General features: G+C 47.8%; 2 protein-coding genes across 2 annotated transcripts in view; one reads left to right on the forward strand and one right to left on the reverse strand.

Annotated features, from left to right (window-relative positions):
* The window catches only part of CIZ1 (CDKN1A interacting zinc finger protein 1), a 49,319-nt gene extending 36,697 nt beyond the window's left edge, over positions 1-12,622 (forward strand). The window contains exons 13-16 of the mRNA XM_063144962.1: positions 1,581-1,757; positions 4,695-4,764; positions 7,222-7,343; positions 11,943-12,622. Coding sequence (XP_063001032.1) covers positions 1,581-1,757; positions 4,695-4,764; positions 7,222-7,343; positions 11,943-12,476 — 903 coding nt within the window. The 3' untranslated portion in view covers positions 12,477-12,622. The remainder of the gene's footprint in view (positions 1-1,580; positions 1,758-4,694; positions 4,765-7,221; positions 7,344-11,942) is intronic.
* A 4,435-nt stretch (positions 12,623-17,057) lies between these two features.
* BBLN (bublin coiled coil protein) overlaps positions 17,058-22,096 on the reverse strand; it is a 179,905-nt gene continuing 174,866 nt past the window's right edge. The window contains exons 2-3 of the mRNA XM_063144663.1: positions 21,678-21,769; positions 17,058-20,169 (exon numbers count right to left, since the gene is read on the reverse strand). Coding sequence (XP_063000733.1) covers positions 19,973-20,169; positions 21,678-21,762 — 282 coding nt within the window. The 5' untranslated portion in view covers positions 21,763-21,769 and the 3' untranslated portion in view covers positions 17,058-19,972. The remainder of the gene's footprint in view (positions 20,170-21,677; positions 21,770-22,096) is intronic.

A 22,096-nucleotide genomic window follows, 5' to 3' on the forward strand; every position in this document is an offset into this window, starting at 1 on the left:
CCTTCTCTTTCTCTCCTTTCCCTCCTTCTCTCTCTCTCTTCTTCTCTCTCTCTCCCCTTCTCCCTCCCTCTCTCTCTCTCTCCTTCTCCCCTTCTCCCTCTCTCTCCCTCCTTCTCCCTCTCTCTCCCTCCTTCTCCCTCTCCCCTTCTTTTTCTCTCCTTTCCCTCCTTCTCTCTCTCTCTCCTTCTCCCTCTCCCCTTCTTTTTCTCTCCTTTCCCTCCTTCTCTCTCTCTCTCCTTCTCCCTCTCCCCTTCTTTTTCTCTCCTTTCCCTCCTTCTCTCTCTCTCTCTTTCTCCCTCTCCCATTCTTTTTCTCTCCTTTCCCTCCTTCTCTCTCTCTCTTTCTCCCCTCTCCCCTTCTTTTTCTCTCCTTTTCCTTCTCTCTCTCTCCTTCTCCCTCTCCTTCTCTTTCTCTCCTTCTCCCCTTCTCTCTGTCTCTCTGTCTCTCTCTCCTTCTCCCCTTCTCCCTCTCCCCTTCTCTTTCTCTCCTTTCCCTCCTTCTCTCTCTCTCCTTCTCCCTCTCCCCTTCTTTTCCTCTCCTTTCCCTCCTTCTTTCTCTCTCTCCTTCTCCCCTTCTCTCCTTCTCTCTCTCCCCTTCTCCCTCTCCCCTTCTCTTTCTCTCCTTTCCCTCCTTCTCTCTCTCTCTCCTTCTCCCTCTCTCTCTCCTTCACCCTCTCCCCTTCTCTTTCTCTCCTTTCCCTCCTTCTCTCTCTCTCTCCTTCTCCCCTTCTCCCTCCCTCTCTCTCCTTCTCCCCTTCTCTCCTTCTCCCTCTCTCCTTCTCCCCCTCTCTCTCTCCTTCTCCCCTTCTCCCTCTCGCTCTCTCTTTCTCCCTCTCCCCTTCTCCCCTTCTCCCTCTCGCTCTCTCTTTCTCCCTCTCCCCTTCTCTTTCTCTCCTTTCCCTCCTTCTCTCTCTCTCCTTCTCCTTCTCCTCTCTCCTTTCCCTCCTTCTCTCTCCTTTCCCTCCTTCTCCCCTCTCCCCTTCTTGTTCTCTCCTTTCCCTCCTTCTCTCTCTCTCTCCTTCTCCCCTTCTCTCTGTCTCTCTCTCCCTCTCCCCTTCTCCCTCTCCCCTTCTCTTTCTCTCCTTTCCCTCCTTCTCCCCTTCTCCCTCTCCTTCTCCCCTTCTCCCTCTCTCTCCTTCTCCTTCTCCCCCTCTCTCTCTCCTTCTCCCTCTCCCCTTCTCTTTCTCTCCTCCTCTTCTCTCTCCTTCTCCCCTTCTCCCTCTCTCTCTCTCCTTCACCCTCTCCCCTTCTCTTTCTCTCCTTCTCCCTCTCTCTCTCTCCTTCTCCCTCTCCCCTTCTCCCTCTCTCTCTCTCCTTCACCCTCTTCCCTTCTCTTTCTCTCCTTTCCCTCCTTCTCTCTCTCTCTCTCCTTCTCCCCTTCTCTCTCCTTCTCCCTCTCTCTCTCTCCTTCATCCTCTCCCCTTCTCTTTCTCTCCTTTCCCTCCTTCTCTCTCTCTCTCTCCTTCTCCCTCTCCCCTTCTCCCTCTCTCTCTCTCCTTCACCCTCTCCCCTTCTCTTTCTCTCCTTTCCCTCCTTCTCTCTCTCCTTCTCCATCTCTCTCTCCTTCTTGTGCCTGGCCAGGTGAGATTGGGTGAGAAGGAGCGAGGCGGGCCAGAGGACTCCGAGGAGCTTATAACGGTTGATGCTGTCGGCTGTTTTGAAGAGGAGGAGGAGGAAGAAGAGGAAGAGGAGGAGGAAGAAGCTGGAGAGGAGGATGGCGACCCTGAAGTGGACAAGGAGGAGCCTCTTCCCAAGCAGGTGCATGTTCCAGAAGAGAATGCCGTGGTTGGAGAGGGAGTGAGCAAAAAGCCGGCTGCGCTACGTGGTTCTGCAGGAGCTCTACTGGACACGGCGTTGAATGTTTTATTGTGGAGGGGGCATATTTATTTATGTATTTATTTATCTATCACATTTACATACCGCCCCGTAGCCAAAGCTGGACTAGAGAAGCAAAACGGCAGCCCACGCCCTAACATGGCCTCCGGAGTTGGCAGTCCCCTGGGTGTGTGTGTGTGTGTGTTTACGTCGTGGTATATGGGTTCTTCCGCGTTCACAAAGTAGGGGCGGGAAGGAACGGCAGCAACACGTGAGAGAATGTACTTCTGGTTTAGGGAGCATTGGAAGCTGTCTTGGACTGAGTGAGACCCAAGGCCTATTGAGCCCAGTATTGTTGACACAGACCGGCAGCAGCGGCTCCCCGGGGTTTCAGGTGGGATTCTTTCCCAGCCCTACCTGGAGATGCTGCCAGGGATCAAACCTGAGACCGTCTGCATCAGCCAGTGCAGAGCCAATGAGCTCCGATACCATTTGTCCCGTAGCGTGGGTGTGGGCGACTTGGCCTTACTTGTAAGCTTCCCCGGAGCATCTGTTAAGTCCTGGCCCCGGGCAGCAAGGTCATCCTTTCGTTAGGATTCGCTGAGAAGCAGAGGGAGATTCTCATTTCCACAGCGACGGAACATGGCCGTTTGGAGCAGAAGGAAAGTGTGTTTCTTTTCCATGATCTCTGCGCAGGCTCTTCGCCCATGCGAGGCAGCCGCTTGGAAACAGCCGGACTTGCAGAGGTGGGCAGAAGAAGGCAGATCTCCGGATGCTTGGAGCTCCCAGCATGGCAAGGGAATGCTGGGAGCTGAAGTCCCAAACATCTGAAGATGTACTTTCTGCCCACCCCTGTGCTAAAGCAGCCTTCCCCAGCTGGGTGCTCTCTAGATGGGTTGGACTGCAACTCCCATAATTCCCAGCCAGCATGGCCAATGGCTGGTCTAGGAGCATCAGATAAGAACATAAGAAGAGCCCTGATGTTGGATCAGATCAAGGGTCCATCTAGTCCAGCACTCTGTTCACACAGTGGCCAATCAGCAGTCGGCCATCGTGAGTTGACTGCTGGTTGGCCAATTAGGCCTCATCTAGAGTATTGCGTCCAGTTCTGGGCTCCACAATTCAAGAAGGATGCAGACAAGCTGGAGCGTGTTCAGAGGAGGGCAACCAGGATGACCAGGGGCCTGGAAACAAAGCCCTATGAAGAGAGACTGAAAGAACTGGGCATGTTTAGCCTGGAGAAGAGATGATTGAGGGGAGACATGAGAGCACTCTTCAAATACTTAAAAGGTTGTCACACAGAGGAGGGCCAGGATCTCTTCTCGTTCCTCCCAGAGTGCAGGACATGGAATAACGGGCTCAAGTTACAGGAAGCCAGAGTCCAGCTGGACATCAGGAAAAGCTTCCTGACTGTAAGAGCAGTACGACAATGGAACTCATGGCCTAGGGAGGTGGTGGGCTCTCCCACACTAGAGGCCTTCAAGAGGCAGCTGGACAGCCATCTGTCAGGGATGCTGTAGGGTGGATTCCTGCATTGAGCAGGGGGTTGGACTCGATGGCCTTATAGGCCCTTTCCAAATCAGTGGTTCTATGATTCTATGACCAGGGGCCCAGAAGCAGGACATGGTGCAACAGTACCTTCCCACCCATGTACCGCAGCATCTGGGGCAGAATTGCTGAAGTGAAGTAGGTAAGATCTAGGGGAAAAAGAAGAGCCTTGCTGGATCAGACCAAGGGTCTATCTAGCCCAGTCTTCTGTCCAGACAAGTGGTCAACCAGCTACCCACAGGTAACCCATAATCAGGACAGGAGCGCAACAGCACCCTCCTACCCGTGTACCCCAGCAATTGGTGTCCATCTGCCCCTGATACCGGAGGGCGCGTAGAAGCCTTGTGTCAGGATTAGTAGCCATTGATAGCCTCCTCCTCCCGAAATTTGTCTGACCTTTTATTTTTTAATCAGTTTTTATTGTGAATTTCAACAAAACAATAAGACAAAATAAAAATGCACGTGTAACAACATGCTTTTAGAGCAGCCTTCCTCAACCTGGGGCGCTCCAGATGTGTTGGACTGCACCTCCCAGAATGCCCCAGCCGGCTGGCTGGGGCATTCTGGGAGGTGCAGTCCAACACATCTGGAGCGCCCCAGGTTGAGGAAGGCTCTTTTAGAGCTTCCGCATTCTAAAAAAAAGAAGTAAACATAAACTTCAGTAGAGCCGCGGCACACCTCCAAATGTTTCTAGTGTTAGGTCTTCAATCCATCGCATTATAGGCAGTGAGCTTTTATTTTTCCACTCGTATAGTAATCAGTACTACTCTTGTAGTAGCAGCAGCAGCCAACCCCCTTTTAAAGCCATCCAAATGGGTGGCCACCCCTGCATCCTGTGTAAGTGAATTCCATCCTCTGACTGCGCTGTGTGAAGAACGGCTTCCTTTGATCTGTCCCAAATCTCCCACCAATCAGCTTCATCGGATAAGACCCCCGTTGGATTCTAGTAATATGAGAGAGAAATATCCCATTATCCACTCTTGCTACACCAGGCGTTGTTTTGTACGCCTCTGTCCCGTCTCTCCTTAATCACCTTTTCTCTAAGCTAAACGATCCCAGACTTTCTAACCTTTCTTCATCAGCTCCAACCCCTGATCATTTTGGTTGCCCTTTTCTCAACTCTACAGTATCTTTTTGTAGGTGTGCACTTGACCCGTCCACACCCCAGGCGGCAAATAAGCCTTTGGTCTGATCCATCATGGCTCTTCATTTGGTTTTATGTAGAAGACCACAGTGCGGTCGGAGACTTTCCTAACCTCCGCCTTGAGCATGAGTTTCCCCTGTGTCGGGGTGAAATTTGGAAGTTCACTTCCCCTTCTGATTTTTGGGTAGGTTGGACTGAAGGAAGTGTCATCAGAAGACGCTGGAGGAAACGAGGAATACTGTCCAGATACCATCTATGGTAAGCAAAGAGTTCTAGTTGCAGTAGGTGTAGGGTTGCCATATTATGAATCCACAAAACTGGGACAATATTTTTTTTTGGGTGGTGGGGGGCTAGAATTTTTTTTTTTAAAAAAAACCCTGAGCAATATATAAAGGTCTAAGGAAAGCAAGACAGCTATTTAAGCTTTAGTTATCTCACACTGCAATCCTACGAGAAATAAAGGTGCTTCCTCATCCACGCCTGCAACTGCCTTTAAAACAACCACTGCTACCAGCAGAAATGCAGGCATAGATTTAAGTAACACTGAAGATAAAGAAATTACCTTACCTGGAGAAGTCATTTTTATGCCCTCTCAACTCCAGGGCCCCTTACCTAATCAAACTATTGAGATCATTTTACCTCGATCCGATGCCAGTAAACAAGGTATCCAAATTGTGCCAGGGGTTATTGATTCAGACTATCAAGGCATAATCTATGTTCAAATATGGAGCCATCTCCCTATAAAGTTACGAATTGGAGATGCATGGGCACAGCTCATTTTAATCCCTTGTAAGTATGCATGGGATTGCAGCCTAAAGTACTTAAGCACCTGCAAATAAATAATAGGCAAAGGACAGGAAAAAAATGACACTAAATTACATTTCTCTGCTAGTTCTCAAAAGCTAGACGAGACTTCAGTATGGAGACTTACACTCCACTGCACAGGCTCAAGGCACCATTTTGGAATTTCTCCGGCCGGTTGGAACAGGAATCCGGGATTCTTGACTGACAGGCCGGGACATTTTGGAAATGTTTGGAAACTGGGACGTTCCTGGTTTTCCAGGACGTATGGCAACCCTAAGTGTGTGTGTGTGTGTGTATGTATGTGTGCGTGCCTCCTCTCGCATTCTCCACCAGCTGTTGCGAATTGAGATAGGTTGGCAGGGCCTAAAAAAGATGAGCTTAGGCTGCAATCCTATGCATGTTTAGCCAGGACAAAAATCCTACAACTCCCAGTATGCCCTAGCCAGCTAGCTGGGGCATGCTGAGAATTGTAGAATTATTTTCCTGGCTAAACATGCCTAGGATTGCAACTTTATTGTCTCAACAGCCTCTGCAAACTTTTTTTTTTTTGGACTACAAATCCCAGCAGTCCTGTCCATTGGACATGCTGGCTAGGGTTGATGGGAGTTGAAGTCCAAAACATCCGCAGGCACATGGGAGAAGTTCGGAGATAACCTTTCTAAATCGCCAAGGGTTCCCTTGGTGTTTCTTAACGGAAATTTGTGGAGGTTACTTCTACGAATGGCTGTTACCTATGATGTTAAAAAACACATCACTTAAAACACAATCTCCATATTTAGGGCCAGTCGACACCTCTGAACACAGGAGACAAACCACAGGGAGGGGGCAGACACCCGCTTAGCGAGGTTCAACAGGGGCTTTGAAATTATTTTCACTATTGGAGTTGAGCTCTGAAATGCACAAAGTAACAGGTGTCCCCCTAAGCATGTAGAGTGTATTTTCCTGACCTGATCCATTTGGCCTGGGTGTGTGTGCATGGGCAGAGCTTCCTGGACTTAGAAGGCCAGTGTGAGCCCCAGCACCTATCATTATATAAGAACATCTCCAGTTCAATCTCTTATGGCGGTCCCCCTCCCTTACCCTTTCCGTCTGTGACCCATGTCACATGTCACACTGCAATTCCTGGGTTATTTAACCCAGGAATTGCCAGGGACTAGCAAAACAACAAGCGCACTGCCTCCCACACGCTCATGTCGCTTCTGCTTATTAACGTCCCAGGAATTGCAGCGTGATGAGCGAGCCGGGTCTCGCTTCCCCTAAAAATCATACTTAAAAAAAAAAGATAACAAAAGTGGCAGATTTCATTGTGGCATCTGTGAACACCGTTGGAGATCTCTTTTCTCTCTCCCTCCTATTGTTCACGCTATCCTGTCCATCTCTGTCCTGAGGCAGACGGAATAATGGTTCATTCCATGTATGTCCTGTATGTGTTTGAGCGTCTTTCTCCCACCTGTTTCCTGCTTAGTTTTTATTTATTTATTTATTATACCGCCCAATAGCCGAAGCTCTCTGGGCGGTTCACAAATGCCTTCCATTTCATCAGACCATGTGTTCTATGTAGTTTTGCGTGGTTCCTCCTCATTTTATTTCTGACCACGTTGTCCTGTCCTTTCCTTTCCTGCTCGTTGCCTTAGGTCGGCTGCGCAACTGGACCGTAGTCAAACATCTGGACAGCAAGCACTTTTATTTTTAAACACTTTCCTCATTTATTTAACTCTCCTTTAAATAATAATAATATATAAATTTTTTTAAAAAACCCACTTTCCGCCTCCCTCTTCCGCATGCTATATATTTTACATAATGGTTTCTTTACTTTTCGCTACTATGATTTCTAGGCTTTCGTTTCTTTATTATTCTTTCGGCTCCATTCAACGTGATGGGTGACTTCCCTTCCCCTCCCTCGTTTCACAGGCCCGGATTTCCTGGTCCCCGTGGCAGGATTCCTCTGCAGGCTGTGTCACAAATTCTACCATAGCGACTCGGCCGGCCGGCTCACCCACTGCAAGTCCCTGATGCACTTTGAAAACCTCCAGGTTAGACCCTTTGGCTGAGCGTGTCTGTCTGCTCAGCAACTCCTCTTCCTCCGGCTAACCACTTTCACAACGCTTTCCTATCCAGTCCCTGATGTCCTCATTCCACGCATTGCGCTTGTGTTGATCACCAACCTTGGTAGATCAACAGCTGTTCCACTGACTTCTGTGTCCTCTTGTCCGTTCCTTCTCATGGTTGCATTCGGAAGCAAACAACACCTAGATACCTTTCTCAGGGGGCATTTATCTTCCTTCTATACCACTTACAAAACTTTCTGTGTTGTCTGAGTCCTTTTTTCTTTTCTTTTTTACGTTTGCATTTGTATACCCTCCAAGCAGCTCAAGACAATGTGAGTGTTTTCCCCCCCCCTCCCCATTTCATCCTTGCAAGAGACCTGTAAGGTAGGCTCAGTCACAGTGGTCCGTGGCCCGGTGGCTGAGCAGGGATTTCAGTTGGTCTCCCTGCTCCTAGTCCACCATGCTATTCATTAGGCCGGGAGTGGGCAGAAGACAGATTGCCAGGTGTTTTGGGGCTTCCGACTCAGCATAATCAGCATTCCTGATTATAGGCCATGCTGGGGAGGGACTTATGAGAACCAAAGTCCAAAACATTTGGAGATCTTCTGTCCACCCCTGCATTATACCACATGGCTCTCAGTCCTCCGAGGTCATCCCAGTCTTCTGCTTTCCAGAGAGGCATGGGCTTTTTCTCTAAGGAAGCCCCTGGAAACCATTAGATTCTGGTCATCTTCACGTGACAAAGCAGGGGGGTTGTGGGTTTTTTTTTTTGTAAGGTGTACACATTCCTCTTTAAAGAGATGGGCTCTCCCACACTAGAGGCCTTCAAGAGGCAGCCAGACAAGCATCTGTCAGGGATGCTTTAGGGTGGATTCCTGCATTGAGCAGGGGGTTGGACTTGATGGCCTTGTAGGCCCCTTCCAGCTGTACAGTTCTATGAGATGCTCCCCTCTCAGACCAGGAAGTACAATGTACAACTGCATTGTTAAAATGAAGGAACTGTTTATGTAGACGTCACAGTAAGCTGGACATTTTTAGGGTTCCGCCTAGGTGTAACCAAACTTTTTGGGCCTGTGGCTGCCAGAGGGAGGGGGCAAAGCTAGTCACAAAAGACAAGCAAACTGGCTCAAAGACTGAGGCTAAGCAGAGGCCGAGTTCCAATGCACCTCCTTTGACACCCCCCTGCCACGACACAGGCTCTGAACACCAGGCCTGGCCGCGGCTACTCCCTGCTCAAGCCAAGCACCACCACTTAATATGCCTGAGGCAAGGGATAAAACCCACCTTCCTCCAAACGATGTGGAGAAAGGGGTTAAATGGAGAAGGATTTCAATAATAAAATAATGTGCTGTGAATTATATGTGCTGAGGTGAATTATTGTCAGAGTGGGTGCTAAATGTATAAACTTCAGATGATAAATGCCAAACAGACACGTGGGATTTTTGTGGTAGTTAAAACAAAATAATTAAAAATTATTTTAAAAGTTCACAAGCTTTGTTTCAAAATAAAGCATTTAAAACCCTTTTTGAAACCTTTCATCCAATCCTTTCACCCATTCACATACGCACTTTCCTTTCCTTTCTCTCACACAATCACTCTTGAGCTTTCTTTATTATCGGTATTGTTTAATATACATCGACTATGTGCACACCACACTCCAAAGACACCACTCTCTACACTGAACCTCAAACTCTCCAGAACCTAAGGACTCTAAACACCAAGAGCTCATGCACAGAGAGCGCTAAAGACTCTAAGAGTACTTAAAAAGTCTCTCACAATCCCCTCAGTCCTTCCCTTATATATCACTCTTCCCCCTCCCAAGACATTCTAACTCCACTCACTCAGGTCAACATTCTAAACACACCACAGACTTACCAATACAGACATACATTTGGGAACTGACTTGAGTCCCAATTTGACATTCGGCCCTGGTTAGGCCTCATCTAGAGTATTGCGTCCGGTTCTGGACTCCACAGTTTAAGAAGGACGCAGACAAGCTGGAGCGTGTTCAGAGGAGGGCAACCAGGATGATCAGGGGTCTGGAAACAAAGCCCTATGAAGAGAGACTGAAAGAACTGGGCATGTTTAGCCTGGAGAAGAGAAGATTGAGGGGAGACATGAGAGCACTCTTCAAAGACTTCAAAGGTTGTCACACAGAGGAGGGCCAGGATCTCTTCTTGATCCTCCCAGAGTGCAGGACATGGAATAATGGGCTCAAGTTAAAGGAAGCCAGATTCCAGGTGGACATCTGGAAAAACTTCCTGACTGTTAGGGCAGTACAACAATGGAACCAGTTCCCTAGGGAGGTTGTGGGCTCTCCCACACTAGAGGCCTTCAAGAGGCAGCCTGACAAGCATCTGTCAGGGATGCTTTAGGGTGGATTCCTGCATTGAGAGCAGGAGGTTGGACTCGATGGCCTTACAGGCCCCTTCCAACTCTACTGTTCTATGATTCTATGACACCCCCTCAGTCCTTTATCATCATTTCCCTTCTATTTAACTTGGTGGCCAAGTGTGCTGCAGAGGAAAGCATTGGTTTGCATTCTCCTGTCACCGTTTTCAAAACCAGGGTGTAGCCAGAGAATGTGGAAAGGTACAACAGTGAGTGAAGCATGGGCAGACTTCCTTTATTCCCTCGCCAGTGTCTAACATCTCTGGGATCGGGCTGTTTGGCCCCCAGGTCACCTGTATCATAGTGTGTGTGAGTGAGAGAGAGAGAGAGAAATAACTTCAGTCTTGCGCCCTAGCACCTCCGTTGTTGGAAATTAACCACCCCCATCTCCAAGAGGCCGTCCTCTTCGGCCAATAAGGAGCTAGTCCTCAATGTTCCCTGGGACCAGGAACCAGCTTGCAAAGCGTGTACAGCAGATTGTTCTCGAATGACAAGAAACTCAGGCCATAGCTAGACCTAAGGTTTATCCCAGGATCATCCCGGGTTCCTCCCTGCCTGAGCACTGGATGCCCTGTGTGGCACGTAGAGGAACAGGTTTGACCCCAGGACAATCCTGGGATAAACCTTCGGTCTAGCTACGGCCTCAGTGTGCGGTTAAAACCGCTGAAAAGATGAGCAGCAGCCACCATTTCGTTTTTAAAATAGCGAGCCTTACACGTGCTCGTGGTAGTCCTAATCCTCGCACTCGAAGCGGCAGGAGGGGAGAGGCAGCACCGTCAAAGGGCAAGTCCCTGCCCCAAGGAACATGCAGTGTAAAGCTTTGACAGTGGAGGAGAGAGCGGAGGAAAGCCTGTGACCATGAATCCTTTGTACAAGCGCTACGAAACTGGTGCTTCTGAAATTGAGATACTTGTGCGGTTCAGAGCTTAGAGCTGGGCATTTCGTTTGTTTTTAAATCTGTTAGGGCGCAATCCTATGCATGTTTAGACAGAAAAAAAGTCCTACAACACTCAGCATGTCCCAGCCAGCCATGCTGGGAGTTTTAGGGCTTTTTTTCTGTTTAACCTGGCATAGGGTTGCACCTTTACTGTATTTTAGATCTTTGCTCTGCTGCTGGTTGTTATTTTTATTTGGTTTTTTAAAATGTTGATATGTTTTCTCATGGTGCATTTTACGGTTTTCATTGTTGTGAACTGCCTAGAGAGTGTTGGCTATTGCGCAGAAAGAAATACAATAAATAAAAATTAGCAAAGAAGGAGCTGTAGCTGGAACAGTCTTGCTACTAGAGAGTGGGTCTGCAATTGGCCAGGATCCAAAGAATTGGTCCGGACTCCAGCAAAAAGAACCACGCACACCGCTGAAACAAAACTGCTGATTTTGTTTCAGCAGTTTGCGACGCTGAAGAAATAAGCCACTGTGCACTTTGCTAAAGAGGCTAGCTGTTTTGTAAAGGGCACAGTGGCTTGTTTCCTTAGCAAGGGGGACAGAAGAACAAGGAGTAGTATTTATTTGTAACAGCCTTCCATCCTTCCGAGGTTGGTAAAATAAGTACCCAGCTAGGTAACCATGACTGGGGAAGGCAACGGCAAACCACCCCGCTTCTAAGTCTGCCCAGAAAACGTCAGCGAAAGCTCTAGGAGTCAGCAGTGACTCAAGTGCTTTGCACGAGAGGTTCCTTTCCTAACATTTATATACTGCTGAATATAATAGAATCTCTCAGCGGTTCACAACATTCAACAGTAGTTCGGGGTCCTGAGCTCTTGTCCCCAACTATAGGAAATCTTACTCAATTCCTGAGGTTCCCAAAGGTATCGTTGCCCACAAATTTCTTTGTAACCATGGGGACCAGCAACTTGCTTTAACAGAAAGAAGTTTAATTTTACATCCCTGGCTGTAAGCCAGACCAGCCTTCCCCAAACTGGAACCTTCCGGATGTGTTGGACTACAACTCCCATCATCCCCAGCCAGTGACCCCCCGGGGCGAGCTGGCTGGGGATGATGGGAGTTGTAGTCCAACACATCCAGAAGGCGCCAGCATGCAGAAGGCAACAATAGACTCCATTGGTCAGGGCAAGGCTCATTAGAGTCTTTGTGCAAGTTTTCCCCAACTCCCTCAAGTTTTGGCATCTTTGACTTTCTCCGCCTAATTATCAGTAACCCTGGGTTTGTTTCTCCCCCCTCCCCAACCTGCAGAGGTACAAAGCCACAAGGATGCAGGCCGTGCCTCCGGAGCCTTCCGCGCATCCTCCGCAGGAGCCAGGTGACCAACGGACTGCCGTCGCTGCTAACACGGAGGATAAAACTGATCATGCCGAAAAGGCAGCCGTGGTCTTAAAGGAAGCTGGGGGGTCTCCGAGGGAGGAAGAGGCCCTTGCAGCCCAGGGGATTCACCCAGCAGTTCTTGAAAGCGGGGATGCGTGCAGAGCCCTTTCCACGGAAGATGGAGATGAGGAAAGCCATCTTTCCACGCTGAGCGACAGCGCCTTGGGCCAAGACGACACCATTGCGATGGGGGAAGCAAGAGGACTGTGTACAGAGAAACAGGAACCCTGCAAGGAAACGAAGCTGGAAGCCGTCTCGGGGAGAGCCTCGGCAGACGAAGCGGAGCGTGGCGCAGACGAAGCCCCGGGCAGCCAAGAGCAGGAGAAGGAAGCGGAACCCCTCGCCCCAGCCAGGGGGGAGTCCTCGTCCGGCCGCAGGCGTTCGACGAGGCGGCGGGCCCGATAATGGAAGCACTCTCTCCATGTAGATTATTCCCGGAAAGGTTTTATTCCACCACCCCCATTCCCCCTTTGTCTTCTACTTTTAGGCAAAAAGTCTGCTATAGTTTTGCTGCAGTTTTTGTTAAATTAAAAGGAGGGGGAAAAAAGCAACTCTCACGTGCTTGGTCCAAGATCACTGTGCGCGGTTCCCGAAAGCGGCAAGGAGGCGACAGAGTTCTTCAGTCCTCTGGGACGGGAAAGGAAGCTCTGATGCTGAGCATTTTGCTACTAATTTGTATGGGATGCAATCCTGTGCATCTTTAGACAGAAATATGCCCCAGGGCAGGCTGGGAATTGTAGGGTGTATTTCTGTCTAAATATGCACAGGATTGTACCTTTAAAATATTAAGTATGATCTCCCTGCTTTTTTAGAAGAAGCCCCTTCACCTGTTTTTTAGGCTGGGGAAAAGACCCAGAGGCTCAGTTGCTGTGTTTCTCGAGGGCGGCGTTCGCCAAACGGGTGCCTTCCCGGTGTGGCCAGGGATGATGGAAATTGCAAACAAACACTCCCTGGAGGGAAGCCTAGGGGAAAAAAATGAAAGTGGAGAGCATCCAAGTCAGGAGGGAAATAAAAGAGGGAAACAGGTTCTCAGGATGCAAAAAATACTTTTGGCCTGTGTTCTTTCAAAGGCCTTCCTCAGGGGGCTGTAATATTAAAAATGCATTAAATTACATTTGTGGGACAACACATAACAGATATATAATTAGGCACATTGCCACAAAGGCCTATCAAAGCTTTTTTTAAAAAAAAATCGATACTGCATGAAGTCTCTAAGGCCTGTAAACATTGCGTCGGGCTTTGAAATGAAGCATTTTTTGCATGCTAAAAACCTCTTTCTCCCCTTTTTTTCCTGTCCATTTATCGCTTAGACCCATGGACAACAGTGCACCCTAGACACCTTTCTTGGGGCTCCCCAAGGTTTCCTGCCCTTTCCACTAACCCCTTCATTGTAACACATTTTCTTTACCAGCAGCTGATGAACCAGTGATAGAAAGTGATGGCAGGGAGGGAGTTGCCTCCTGTGAAATAGGTTTCTGTTGGCCCTGAAAACTGGGTTCAAAGGAGGTGTCGGGTATGCTGGGCTCAGACCTCACCTCTGCCGTCTTCTCCGCCTTTGTGGCAGGTTACGTGTCCTTTGTGACTCGCCGTGGCACCCATTTTGTGGCGGCTCCCCGGGAGCGTTTCTCGAATTGTCCAATGTGCCCACGGCCGAAAAAAGTCACTTACTACTGTGTTAAAATGGCGTAATTATCCACATATTTGCATCTGTATAGTACCGCCTAGGCAGTTAAGACACTGAGGGCGCACGCCTATGCGTGTTGAGACGGCACAGCTCGCTGGGTTGTGCTGGGAGTTGCGGAACTTTTTTCTGTCTAAGCAAGTTCCTCGGTAACACTTGCATCCAAGACCACATCTGTCCATGGAGCCAATGGAACGGATTTGGCTCTCTGTAAACATGGGACACGATTAGAACAGATCCCTTTGCTGCGGAACGTCCACCCAGAGTTTATCTCACAAGCACTCCAATAGATGACTTTGGGTTTTTTTTTTAGAAACGTCGAGAACATCTTACAGGAAACAGGTTTCTGAATCCTAGCGTGAGAATATCACAACAAAAAACATAGACGTAGCAGGTTCTTCATTGTGGTCTCTGTGCACCACACATATGCGCTGAGCTCGAATCGGAACTTCTAAAGCAGAGTAGTTTTGGCGGGAACCCCTCTACTACGCATGTCCACGGGTTCCCGCCTACTCCCTCAGTTCTCTTCGACCGCCTTCTAGCAAGGACGCTCATTAACGGACTTCTTCTGATACGTCTCGTGTTAGACCAGCGGTTCTCAACCTGTGGGTCGCGACCCCTTTGGGGGTCGAACGACCCTTTCGCAGGGGTCGCCTAAGACCATCGTTGGGGGTCACCACAACATGAGGAACTGTATTAAAGGGTCGCGGCATTAGGAAGGTTGAGAACCACTGTGTTAGACAAACTTACCTCAGCTGAGTCTTCTTTTTCTGTAGATAGTTCTTATCTTCTAATATATTATTATTATTATTATTATTATTATTATTTATTTATATAGCACCATCAATGTACATGGTGCTGTACAGAGTAAAACAGTAAATAGCAAGACCCTGCCGCATAGGCTTACAATCTAATAAAATCATAGTAAAACAAGGAGGGGAAGAGAATGCCAACAGGCACAGGGTAGGGTAAAACTAACAGTATAAAGTCCGCACAACATCAAGTTTTAAAAGCTTTAGGAAAAAGAAAAGTTTTTAGTTGAGCTTTAAAAGCTGCAATTGAACTTGTAGTTCTCAAATGTTCTGGAAGAGCGTTCCAGGCGTAAGGGGCAGCAGAAGAAAATGGACGAAGCCAAGCAAGGGAAGCAGAGGCCCTTGGGCAGGCGAGAAACATGGCATCAGAGGAGCGAAGAGCACGAGCGGGGCAATAGTGTGAGATGAGAGAGGAGAGATAGGAAGGAGCTAGACCGTGAAAAGCTTTGAAGGTTAACAGAAGAAGTTTATATTGGATTCTGAAGTGAATTGGAAGCCAATGAAGAGATTTCAGAAGCGGAGTAACATGAGCTACGAGCCAAGAAGATGATCTTTGCGGCAGAGTGGTGAACAGAAACCAACGGACTGATGTGAGAAGAAGGAAGGCCAGAGAGAAGAAGGTTGCAGTAGTCCAACCGTGAAATAACCAGCGCATGAACAAGCGTCTTGGCAGAAATATATATATATATATATATATATATATATATATATATATATATATATATATTATTGTACTTTAAATAGTTAGGGTTATTCCCTTAAGGATTAGGGGCCGCATGGCCGTTAAGGCACTATTTAGAAAATGCCTGGAATGTGGCGGTAAATTACCCCCATCGGATGGACATTCTTTGTGCTTAATTTATTTGGGGGAGTCTCATATTGTAGAGACCTGCCGTTTTTGTGCCAGATTTACTCGCCAGACTAAAAAACACCGTGCTGATCGCCTAAGAGCGATTCTTTGGGAAAAGGCATTGGAGGCGATGGCTAACACAATGCAGTCTGACCCGCAGGCTTCACAACCCTCCCACCGTCCCTGCTTTTTGTCGATGTCTTTGATGTCGATATAAAGTGGCTACTTCCTCGCTTTGGGACCTGAAGTGGTCTCAGAGAACTGAGGGAGAAGGCGGGAACCCGTGGACATGCGTAGTGGGGTTCCCGCCAAAACTACTCGGCTTTAGAAGTTCCGATTCAAGCTCAGCGCAGGCGCAGAGCCCATATGTGTGAATGCACAGATGGCCACTCGAAGAACCACAGTTACAGGTAAGCAACCTGTTCTTCCGTGTATGAAGCCAGAGCTGTTTTTCATAGAATCATAGAATAGCAGAGTTGGAAGGGGTCCACAAGGCCATCGAGTCCTGCTCAATGCAGGAATCCACCCTAAAGAATCCTTGACAGGTGTTTGTCCAGCTGCCTCTTGAAGGCCTCTAGTGTGAGAGAGCCCACAACCTCCCTAGGTAACTGGTTCCATTGTCGTACTGCTCTAACAGTCAGGACGTTTTTCCTGATGTCCAGAAGGAATCTGGCTTCCTTTAACTTGAGCCTGTTATTCTGTGTCCTGCACTCTGGGAGGATCGAGAAGAGATCCTGGCCCTCCTCTGTGTGACCACCTTTTAAGTATTTGAAGAGTGCTATCATGTCTCCCCTCAACCTTCTCTTCTCCAGGCTAAACATGCCCAGTTCTTTCAGTCTCTCTTCATAGGGCTTTGTTTCCAGACCCTGATCATCCTGGTTGCCCTCCTCTGAACACGCTCCAGCTTGTCTGCATCCTTCTTGAATTGTGGAGCCCAGAACTGGACGCAATATTCTAGATGAGGTCTAACCAGGGCCGAATAGAGGGGAACCAGTACCTCACGTGATTTGGAAGCTATACTTTTATTAATGCAGCCCAAAATAGCATTTGCCTTTCTTGCAGCTATATTGCACTGTTGGCTTTTGTACGTAACGCACCAAAATCGGCAGCAAGAGATGGGACTGGAATCTGATCTCTTTGGGGGGATAAAAAGCAGGTGATGCATAGGGCCACCAACCTGGTTTCCTCCAGGCAGGGCTGCCGTCAATTGTAGGCCATGATTGGGCACCTCCAAGGCCCGGCACCCCGGCAAGGACCCAATGATAAAATCCCCTTGGAGTTGCTCCTCCTCTTCCCCCTTGCCACCTGCTTGTTCACCTGCCTCTCACCCAGACAACAGTGGTGCTGAGAAGGAGAAGAAGGAGACACCGCGACCTGCTTGCTCTACCTGTTGAGCACGTATCTCGTATCAACGAGGGTGAAGATGAGGAACAACAGCAGCTAGTGACCATGTCGTGAAGGTAAACTCACTGAGCAAGGGGGCCGATTGGGAACGTCTTTGCCAAATCTGCAGCTGGCAAGTGAACCATTCTTTTTTATCCAATCGCCATCCGGGAGCTGAGCCCCCAATGCAGGGAGTGTGGTGACTCACCAAAACGGGGCAAAAGGAGACAACGGCACACGACAAATAAGGCCAGGTTCAGTATCGTCTGGAGTTTTATTCACAGATATCAAAAGGGTTACTAAAGTAAAATCAAACATATCTGGTCAGTGTTTACAGATCCACTTAGTACAGCTTCAAACAATTACAGAGACGCCCAGGTTTTATTCCGGTGACTACGGCTGCAGTCTTAAGCATTCTTACTGTGGAGTGAGCCTCTACTGCAGAAGGTAGCCCCCGATCCGGCAGAGGGGCGCTTGGAGCAACCTTTCCCAGCCTGGGAATTCTGGGGATTGAAGTCCCAACACATCCGGAGGACGCAAGGCTGGGAAAGGTTGACTGTCTTCCGGGATTATTGCAAAAAGATCCTGAGCTGGGGGGCGGGTCTGGATTGTAACAGCAACGGGCACCCTGTTTCTTTAAGGCTACGGACTCGGGTTCGTTTCACAGCTTTGTTGAGAGATTACGAGCACACGCCTTCTCGCTTTGAAAATTTAAAAGCCCCAACTGATGGAGCAGGGGGCGGTTCAAAGAAGGGTGGGGGGAATGAAATTGCACAAGACCCAGGACGGCACAACCTCTCTCCTCTTCCACCCGGTGGAATGTGACTTTTTTGTAAGCATGCGCAAGTGGACGTTCAGTGCATGTGTTGGCTGACGGCGAAGAGTTGCGTGCCGCACTTTGATGCTTTTGGAAACATTGCACACGTGTTGCTAAGCAATGCTGCTGAGGAGGTTTTGCTCAAAATACCACCGGCACGTTTTCACTTCCCAACCTGCATGGAGTAACTGAACTTTATTCAACATCAACAGTAGCTCACATGACCCACCCCAGCAGAGTTCCTTCTCCAACCTGTTGCCCTCCACTTGTGTTGTACTACAAATCCAATTATCCCCAACCAGGTTGGGGAAGGCAGTCCCAGACAGTTACAGCTATTCCCAACCTAACACTGTTAAAGAATCTCTTAACACACACTCCAGATCTCAGACCTAAATTACCGTATTTCTAAAGGAGCATAAACAGCAACTCTTCTCAATATACCTTGTTCAAGATTCAGCAAAAGGCTCCCTTTTCCAAGACATCATCTTTGCTCACTGAGCCGCAAAAGGCAGTTCTCCCTCTCCACCCTACAGCGTGTTTATTTAGGTCCTAAATTTATTTATTTTTATTACATATTTATACTGGCCAACAACCTAAGCTCTCTGGGCAGTTTACAACTACAACTATAGAATCCAGATTAAAACTTCAAAACCAGAATAAATTACAGTCCAGGAAAGACTTGTTTAAAAAGATGTTTTTAGGAGACGTTTAAAAGTTAATACATTTTCCGCCTCCCAAACCGCACGAGGAAGGGTTTTCCAGCAACAAGAGACGAGGCTCCCACATTAAAGATGGATTTTTCTTGGGAAGGGGCAGGAATGGGCAGATTTTAATTTTACTGACCTTGCTTGGATATTTCTATTAGCATATCAGGAAGCAGGCGGAGGGTAAATGAAGAACTACTGGCAGACCTCTGAATGATATGAAGTGGATCTTTTAATGAATTCGTAATAGCATCAATGAAAACTGCTCCTGTTAGTTTATAATCCCTGTAGTAGCTCAGATCTAGATTTGTACAAATCATCCCTGTGTAGGCTTCCCCAAGTTGGTGTCCACTAGATGTGTTGGACTGCAATTCCCATCATTCCCAGCTTGCATGGCCAAAGGGGGGCAGGTGGAAACCTCCTACCCTTTGAGTCACCATTTTGCATCTGGTGGATTTGGGGGGGGGGGGTCAGTAAAAAACCTAAATCTATCCCACAAGCCTGAAGTCTGCCCGTGCAGGTAATACATTGTGGACTGCATTTAGATAGAGTTTTAATCACAATTTTTTGGTGCGCTGCGTTTGTAAACACATAAAAGAGGCTGGTGCTATTTGTGTTTTGAGGAAGTGAGCCAGATCACGGGAAAATAAGCAAGCAACATTGCAAACATTTCATAAAGGGAAGCAAGTATGTACCAGTTATTGCCAGAAACTCCTTTCTGCCTTTTCAATTCTGGCTTCTTTATATGAAAAGGAAAAAAGGCGCGACCTTGCCTAAAGACCAGATTAGGTTTCATTTCCGAGTTTAAACTGCTTACACCCATAACATGCAGCTGGGAGAAGAAAACCACTGTGTTTTAACTTCCTCGTACCAAAGGTTAGGATATCTGTTTACAATAAATATTTGCTCCCCAAAATTAGCAAAAGTACAAATTCCAGCACTTTTAATCAGAAAGATAGGGGGGATAAGGCATGTCCACACCATAAACTTTAACTGCTTTTAAATCTGTGAATCACTATTTTTCAGCAAGGGATCTCAACTTAGTACAGGTATCAATTCTCCAGGTACTGAATTTGGGAATCTCCCACAACAAAAAATGACCCAGTTCCAAAGAAAATGGTACCAACCAAGGCGGAACTCATGCCAGGGAAGCATAATGGCCATGCGCAGTCTGCTAGCCCAACAACGTTTTCTTTTCACATTTAAGGGGTGAATCAAAGGCAAATCTCTTTCCTACATTTACAGTGTGACCCTACATATGTCTACTCAAAAGGGCTTACTCCCAAGAAAACAGTAGAAGACTGCAGCCTTGATTATGCCACCACAGCCGGCTGGATTGAAAGACCAGCAGGTCTAGAAGAAGTTGCTCTTAAGAAGTATGCCCTAATTCAACCAGAAAGGACACCACCGTGCAACGTAATCCTAACCCCGCAAACTAAAGTGTCCATATTTACATCAGCCTATATCTAGTTCCCTCTACCCTATTCTTCAAGCAAGCCTTGTTCCCTAAAACACTTCACAATGGATTAGCCATGGACCCAGAGGAAAATGGGGAAGAGGTGTTTAAAATACACACACGGACCAAAGCACCTTTTCTATTCAAAGTTTCAATATGATCTCCACCTGCTTTGGTCCAGCAGACGGGAGATGAAGGTTAAGTGCCTGGTTCGGGCCTTCGAGGACCGGCCCCTCCCTCTTCCCCTTCGCTCAACTCCTGCTGAAATTCCAGACGTGTCTGGCGGTTCGATTCCAGTAGTTCCTTCAGCCGGGCGTGCAAGTGGTCGTTCTTTTCTTCTAGGTGATCCAAGCAGGAGTTGATCTGGTCCAACATGGAATTAATGGCTGCATATTCTGGGCGAAGGAAGCAATGGGAGAAAATGAAATCGGAACCACCGGCTGAGGCCGAACAAACAAGAGTATTTGTTTGTTCAAAAGTGAGCTGGGTTTGGATCTGCTGAGGCCGCAGTCCTAGTCGAGAAAGAGCAAGGAGTCCTGCGTCCCGTGAAAGACAGAACACATTTATTTGGGTGTAAGGTTACACAGTCATCAGCTGCATGGAGAAGGGGTGACCAGAGGCAAAAGAGGCGAATCCAAAATGCAAAAGATAACAGCAAATTGTAACTTAATGGCACAATTCTATGCATATTTAGACAGAAAAATAGTCCTACAACTCCCAACATCCCCCAGCCAGCTGGGAGTTAGATGTAGGGCATTTTTTTCTGTCTAAACATTTATTTATTTACAAGTTTTATATGTTTCTCCACAGCTAGACAGATTCTGGTGAACAACAAATATATTTAAAAACATATAGTTGAAAGAAGGCAAGTGATACAAATAGACACAGGCTCATGTACCGTTTATTCTGAAAAATCTCCCACGGCATTAGTCAGCCTATGGCTGGGCTGTAGGTGGAGGCTTCTGGAGCAAGGGTGCATAGACTACAGCCTAAGAGATGGTTAAGCAGAACAGTCAAGACCAGCCCATTCCCTGATGGACTAGTTTTCCAGCTGCAGGGGCTGTTACAATTTTTTGTATGCAGGAAATATTTAGCCAAGCCAAGCCCATTCCCTGATGGACTAGCTTTCCAGCTGCAGGGGCTGTTACTATTTTTTGTATGCAGGAAATATGTAGCCCTGTGAAGAGGTACAGCCCTGACATTGGCTGGCCAGCCTAGTGGTAGCTAAACCTAGATATCAGGGAGAAGGTTTCTAGCCTGGGTTTGCTCGCTTTCTATAAGCAGATTATTATTATTTATTATTATTAGAGTGTGTTATTACTTGCAGCCTAAAAAGGTCTAGATCACCCGATAAAAGCTTGTTTGTTGTTTTTTTTTATTATTATTATTATTATTATTATTATTATTATTATTATTATTATTATTTAGAGTGTGTTATTACTTGCAGCCTAAAAAGGTCTAGATCACCCAATAAAAGCTTGTGTTTTACTAAGTAAGCTTTAATATGATCAAGCAGACATGCTAGCTTTCTGCAGGCAGGGAGTTTTTAAAAATACTTTTAATAGGGTAAAACATTTGACCACTTGCAGCCTGAATAGGTGCAGCCACACGACAGAAACTAACGTTATACGCAGCCTTACTCCTAATGAAGCAGGTCAAAACTTGAGTTTGATGCGGAAATGCTAGCTTTCTACAAGCAGGGATTTTTTTTTTAATTACTAGGGTAGAGCGTTTGGTCACTTGCACCTCCAAGTGGTCCAACCCACAGGAGTTGAGTTTTAAGCGTCCTTACACCTGAGTAAGCATATATAGGGATCGGTGCCTGCAGTAACAAATCCAAGCCCCCGCCCCCTCGATCGCTGTTTGGGGAAAGGGGGCGTATTTGGAGGGGCCTCCACGTTACCTGCTTCCCCGAAGCCGCCATCGTTGCCGTCGTCTTCCTCGCCCCCGGCCAGGCTGACGTGCGGTTCTCCGTTGGGGCCCGACATGCTCCAACTACGGCTGCTGGTCCCCTGCCCGAACGCAGAGATCAAAGGCGACGGCGGAGCCACGCCCCGGATGGAACGCGGAGACAGAGTTGTAAAAGGAAGCCACGCCCCTCCGCCTATGATTTTTATGAATAGGGACCTCTGGATCAATCCATCTACACAGCGTTGTGGGGGTGGACGCAGCTATGTGTAAAGGCGGGGAACAATTCTGGCTGCACGATCCGGAGAATGTGTGCGGCTTTAGGGCGCAATCCTGTTCGTGTTGAGACAGAAAAAGAAGTCCTACAACTCCCAGCATGCCGCAGCCAGTGGCTGAGGCATGCTGGGAGTTGTA

Source organism: Elgaria multicarinata, chromosome 19, assembly GCF_023053635.1.
Source record: "Elgaria multicarinata webbii isolate HBS135686 ecotype San Diego chromosome 19, rElgMul1.1.pri, whole genome shotgun sequence".
NCBI classification, from domain to species: Eukaryota; Metazoa; Chordata; class Lepidosauria; order Squamata; family Anguidae; genus Elgaria; species Elgaria multicarinata.